We start from the raw sequence: 5,508 nt of genomic DNA on the forward strand, positions 1-5,508 counted from the left end.
CCAACACAAATGATCCACTGGGTAAATATTGTTAAATGAATAAATAATGAGGCCCAAGCAGGGAACTTGCGTAAAGTAAAACAGAATGAAAGCCTGAGCCTACACTGCCACCAAAGTCTTCCGTCTAGAAGGCCCCTCTGTAGTCCAGCTTGGCGGTCGGTAGTGGTGGGAGGGAGGAGGGTAGAGAAAAGGTCCAGCCTTATCTCTGAGGCATGCACCCCCACCTTCTCCAGGGACCTCATTAGAGATGTTTAGCTGGGCAGGTGTAAACCCAGGCCCTGGGAGACAGGGCGGGGCGCTGGAGCCACACTGCCTCCACTCCTCCAGTAGAGCTGGCCCTGGTTGTGTTGCTAAGAGCTTCAGAGGCCAAAGACTGAGAAGTCACAGCTGGAGCTAAGGGCTGCCTCTTCCAGGCAGGCAGGCAGGCACTAGTCTGCACTTCCTGAAGCAGCCTGCCAGCAGAGGCCCTGGATATCTCACACCCAGGCGCCAGGCCACAGAACCATGAGCCAGGACAGCAAAGTGAAGACGACAGAATCCAGCCCCCCTGCCCAGGCCAAGGCCAGGTGAGAGTTCCTGGTCTCTTGTGTCAGTTCTGTCTGCCTCACTAGATGGAGCCTGATTCTTCTTGGTGCCCCCAGTCACAAACTCAACATTGAATGCTGAGTAAATGAAACATGGCTTCCCCTCTTGCCACAGGAAGACGCTGCCTGTCCTGGACCCATCTGGGGATTACTACTACTGGTGGCTGAACACGATGGTCTTCCCTGTAATGTATAACCTCATCATCATCGTGTGCAGGTTTGGCGGGACCTTAAGGGAGGGGCTTTAGCGCAGACAGGGGCTGAAGAGCAGGGCTCAGGAGCGGGGCGGGGCCTGGGGGAGGGGAGGGGCCTAAGCAAGGGCCCAGTGGAGAGTGCTCAGTGGCTTGGGGAGACCACCTCAGGCACAAAGAGTGTCCTTAAGCCAATCCCTTCTGTCTCCGCCACACAGAGCCTGCTTTCCCGACTTGCAGCATGGTTACCTGGTGGCCTGGTTAGTGCTGGACTACACTAGTGACCTGCTGTACCTACTGGACATCGTGGTGCGCTTCCACACGGGTCAGTGAGTCCCAGGACTGGCCCTTTGTTTCAAGTTCCCTTCCCAAAGAGAGCCTCTTAGTACCTAGAAAGTGACACACACACAACCTCTCTGGCTCCCCCCACTCCCCCCAAAGCACTTTCACATGCCTCTATGCTTGACATCCTTATGCATACCGGAAACCCTGGAGCAGGGTTATACCTGCCCTCACTCCCTGTGGCTCTCTCCCTGTCCTACCCTGGCCTGCCCAACCTCACCCTTATCACTGGAGCAGGCAGGTGCCCAGACTCAGCCCAATACCTGACCCCATCCTACACCTGACCCCATCCCCTCCCTCTCTTCCTCCCAACAGGATTCTTGGAGCAGGGCATCCTGGTAGTGGACAAAGGGAGAATCTCGAGTCGCTATGTTCGCACCTGGAGCTTTTGTTGGGACCTGGCTTCCTTGGTGCCCACAGACGTTGCTTACGTGTGGCTGGGCCCGCACACACCCACGCTGAGGCTGAACCGCTTTCTGCGAGTACCCCGCCTCTTTGAAGCCTTTGACCGCACTGAGACCCGCACAGCCTACCCCAATGCCTTTCGCATCGCCAAGCTGATGCTCTACATTTTCGTGGTCATCCACTGGAACAGCTGCCTCTACTTTGCCCTGTCCCAATACCTGGGCTTTGGGCGTGACGCCTGGGTGTACCCAGACCCCGCGCAACCTGGCTTTGAGCGCCTGCGGCGCCAGTACCTCTACAGCTTTTACTTCTCCACGCTGATCCTGACCACCGTAGGCGATATCCCGCTGCCGGAGAGGGAGGAGGAGTACCTCTTCATGGTCGGCGACTTCCTGCTGGCCGTCATGGGTTTCGCCACCATCATGGGTAGCATGAGCTCCGTCATCTATAACATGAACACTGCAGATGCGGCTTTCTACCCTGACCACGCGCTGGTGAAGAAGTACATGAAGCTGCAGCATGTCAACCGCAGGCTGGAGCGGCGCGTTATTGACTGGTGAGGATGCTGGGGATCCAGGACCCGGAGAGATGTACCAGATAGACGCTGAGCCAGGTGTCTGGGTTCTTATCACCCGGTGGGCCAGGAAGGCAATCAGGACATGGCACTCATTGGGTTGCGGGGAGCTCACTGGGTGGGGCTTGGATATCATCCACTAATTGTATCTGGGCTTAGGGTAAGGGGCTGGGTAAGAGACTGATAAGGAGAGAAACTTTGCACTAGCTAATGGGAACTGCCACTGCCTGGTAGAGCCCTAGAAGGCCTAAAGGAGAAGGGAAATACCCTCCAGGGAATGGCCAAAAACAAGATGGTTGACTATGTCACGGTAGTCCACACTATGGGCTGAACAAAAGGAAGTGTCACCCACTAGAGCAGAAGCCTCTAGAGAAGATGGGGCTTGGTGATTGAAGTGGATTTCAATTGGCTGGTACAAGACATCACTGGTGGGAGGGGTAGAAACTGACAGGAGTGTCTTATTCATTGTCTTCCGGTGGAGGCTTCAAGGCCCTGGGTGAGGGAGAAAAAGTAAAAACATATCTGTGACCAAAAAGGAGATTGTGGACTGAAGATATTTCATCAGCCAACCCTCAAGTATTCCCATAACCCCTGTGAAACCTCAGAGTGGTTGGGCTCTTGGCTGAAGTTGAGATGAGCCCTGAAGGAAGGAGGAAGGGGGACAGGCAGGCACATAGGATGTTGGTGAGAAACTAGTGCTGCCCTTGTCTCCAGGTACCAGCACCTGCAGATCAACAAGAAGATGACCAATGAGGTGGCCATCTTACAGCACTTGCCAGAGCGGTTGCGGGCAGAAGTGGCTGTGTCTGTGCACCTGTCTACTCTGAGCCGGGTGCAGATCTTCCAGAACTGTGAGGCCAGCCTGCTGGAGGAGCTGGTGCTGAAGCTGCAGCCCCAGACCTACTCACCAGGCGAATATGTCTGCCGCAAGGGGGACATTGGCCGAGAGATGTACATCATCCGTGAGGGTCAGCTGGCCGTGGTGGCAGATGATGGTGTCACACAGTATGCTGTGCTTGGTGCAGGGCTCTACTTTGGGGAGATCAGCATCATCAACATCAAAGGTGGGCACCCCAGCATTGTTCCCAGATAGGGCTGGGATGGGTCGGGGGGGGGCGGGGGGGCGAGGGGAGGAGACAGAAGAAACCAGTCCTGAGATCAGATGGTACTTCAGAGTCTACATAGATTAAGGACATGTGGCCTTTACCTGAATCACTAGAGGGCTCAGGGCAGAAGCAGGACATAGAAACAGGACATGAGAAGCTGAACCAAGATCAATGAGAAGGGTGAGTTCTTGGAAGAGAGAGTAGACCTGCTCTGTGGATGTTGACCTGAGGCACCAATGAGCCAGTGAAAAGTGACAGAGATTATGATAACAATAACAATACTTACTGCGTGCATACTACATGCCCTGTTTAAAGTGCTTCTCATGTGCCAACTCATTAAATTCTCACAGCAACTCTTAAGGTAGGTGCCATAATCTACATTTTACAAGTAAGGAGCCCTGACCACTGTGGCTCAGTTGGTTGGGGGTTATCCCATGCACCAAAAGGTTGCTGGTTCAATTCCAAGTCAGGGCACACTCCTGGGCTGCAGGGTCAGTCCCCGGTAGGAGGCATGCAGAAGGCAGCCAATCGATGTTTCACTCCCAAGTCGATGTTTCTCTTCCTCTCTCCCTTTCCCTTCCTCTCTCTCTAAAAATTAATTTAAAAATTTAAAATTAAAGGTAAGGAAATTAGAGCACAGGGAGGTTTAGGAACTTTTCCAAGGTCACACAGGTAATAAGTACACACACTTGGGGTCAGTACAAGGAACAATTTTCTCACAGCCAAATGGAAATGGAGATATTCCAACTTATTGAACTCCATTCAGGGCCAAATACTGTCTGTTCATTGGCTCATTTATCCCTCTTATCACGCTGTGCAGTAGGAGTTGCTTAATCACAGGTAGACACTGAGGTCTTGGGAGATGGGAGAGCCTGGAAAGGGGGTGAGCACAGTCACTGACTGAAGCTAGGTGCTGTCTCACTGGGGGACCCCATTCTTCAGTTGTCCTGAAGGCCTCACATCTGTCCTCCAAGGGCCCCCTCAAGCTCCACATCCTGTATGCAGTCAGCTGCTGTCTACCTGGCTTTGGATAAGTCACTTCCCTTTTTTAGGCCTCACCTGTCCAATAGGATGATATTAAAAACCCAGAAAGTTATTTGTGATGATTAAATGAATAGTGCCCGGCATGTAGCAAGTGCTCAACAAACAGTAGCTCCCTTGCCTCTTCTCAGGTCCTTCTAGCTCTGAGACTTTGCAGCATTCGGCCTAACCTTTCTTCCCACCCATCCTCCCCCCATAATATCTTCCTAAAATGCTAATGATGCCATACAGCTCCCGTGCTTAGAATATTTCAGGACTTTCCCATTGCTCTCAGCATAGGGTTTGAACTCCTCGCCTGGCTGTCCCCTCCTCTTTCCACTGTCCTCACACCCTGCACTTCAGCCACTCTGGACTGCTTCCTGTTTTCTACTCCAACCTAATTCTTTCTTACCTCCACCTCTCTGCTCATGTTCCTCCCTCTGTGTAGCTGCTCCAACACCCTTTCCTTAGCTATAGTCCCCTCAGTCAGGCATCACTTCCTCCAGGCTTCCCTAAATTCTCCACCTTACAGTTAGGGACTCTTTGTCTGTCTTCCCACAAAACCAGATGCATATGTCCACACTGCACCAGCAATGCTGTTATGTAACTATCCAATTAAATGTTTGTCTCCTCTAGACTATGACTTCTTAGAGGCAGGTCACTAATTCCCTCTCCAGCACAGGGCCTAGTCCCAGTAAATTACTGAAGCAGAAAGAGAGGCTCAGAAGCACAAACATGGAGAGGGGCGTCCTTGTTCAGGAGTGAAATGCCCCTCACACCCACCCTGACTACTTTTCCTCCCATCTGTCTGCCCATGTGCCACAGGGAATATGTCTGGGAACCGCCGCACAGCCAACATTAAGAGTCTAGGTTATTCGGACCTGTTTTGCCTGAGCAAGGAAGACCTGCGGGAAGTGCTGAGCGAGTATCCACAGGCCCAGGCTGTCATGGAGGAAAAGGGCCGTGAGATCCTTCTCAAAATGAACAAGTTGGACATAAATGCTGAGGCAGCTGAGATCGCCCTACAGGAGGCCACGGAGTCCCGACTACGAGGCCTCGACCAACAGCTGGATGATCTACAGACCAAGTTTGCTCGTCTTCTGGCTGAGCTGGAGTCCAGTGCACTCAAGATTGCTTATCGCATTGAACGGCTGGAGTGGCAGACTCGAGAGTGGCCAATGCCTGAGGAATTGCCTGAGGCTGATGATGAAGACGAGTCTGGGGAGGGAACTTCCAAGGAGGAGGAGGGCAGGGCCAGCCAGGAAGGACCCCCAGGCTCAGAGTGA

General features: G+C 52.9%; 1 protein-coding gene across 1 annotated transcript; it reads left to right on the forward strand.

The window, feature by feature from the left end:
- Positions 1–504: 504 nt before the first annotated feature.
- Positions 505–5,508, forward strand: CNGA4 (cyclic nucleotide gated channel subunit alpha 4; the record flags this gene model as incomplete). Its single annotated transcript, XM_080640051.1, has 6 exons — positions 505–566; positions 700–801; positions 994–1,100; positions 1,433–2,078; positions 2,811–3,160; positions 5,048–5,508. 6 exons carry the CDS (start codon positions 505–507, stop codon positions 5,506–5,508), a joined length of 1,728 nt encoding a protein of 575 aa, XP_080496177.1.

This window comes from Plecotus auritus (genome assembly GCF_963455305.1).
Source record: "Plecotus auritus genome assembly, chromosome: 9".
Taxonomy (NCBI): Eukaryota; Metazoa; Chordata; class Mammalia; order Chiroptera; family Vespertilionidae; genus Plecotus; species Plecotus auritus.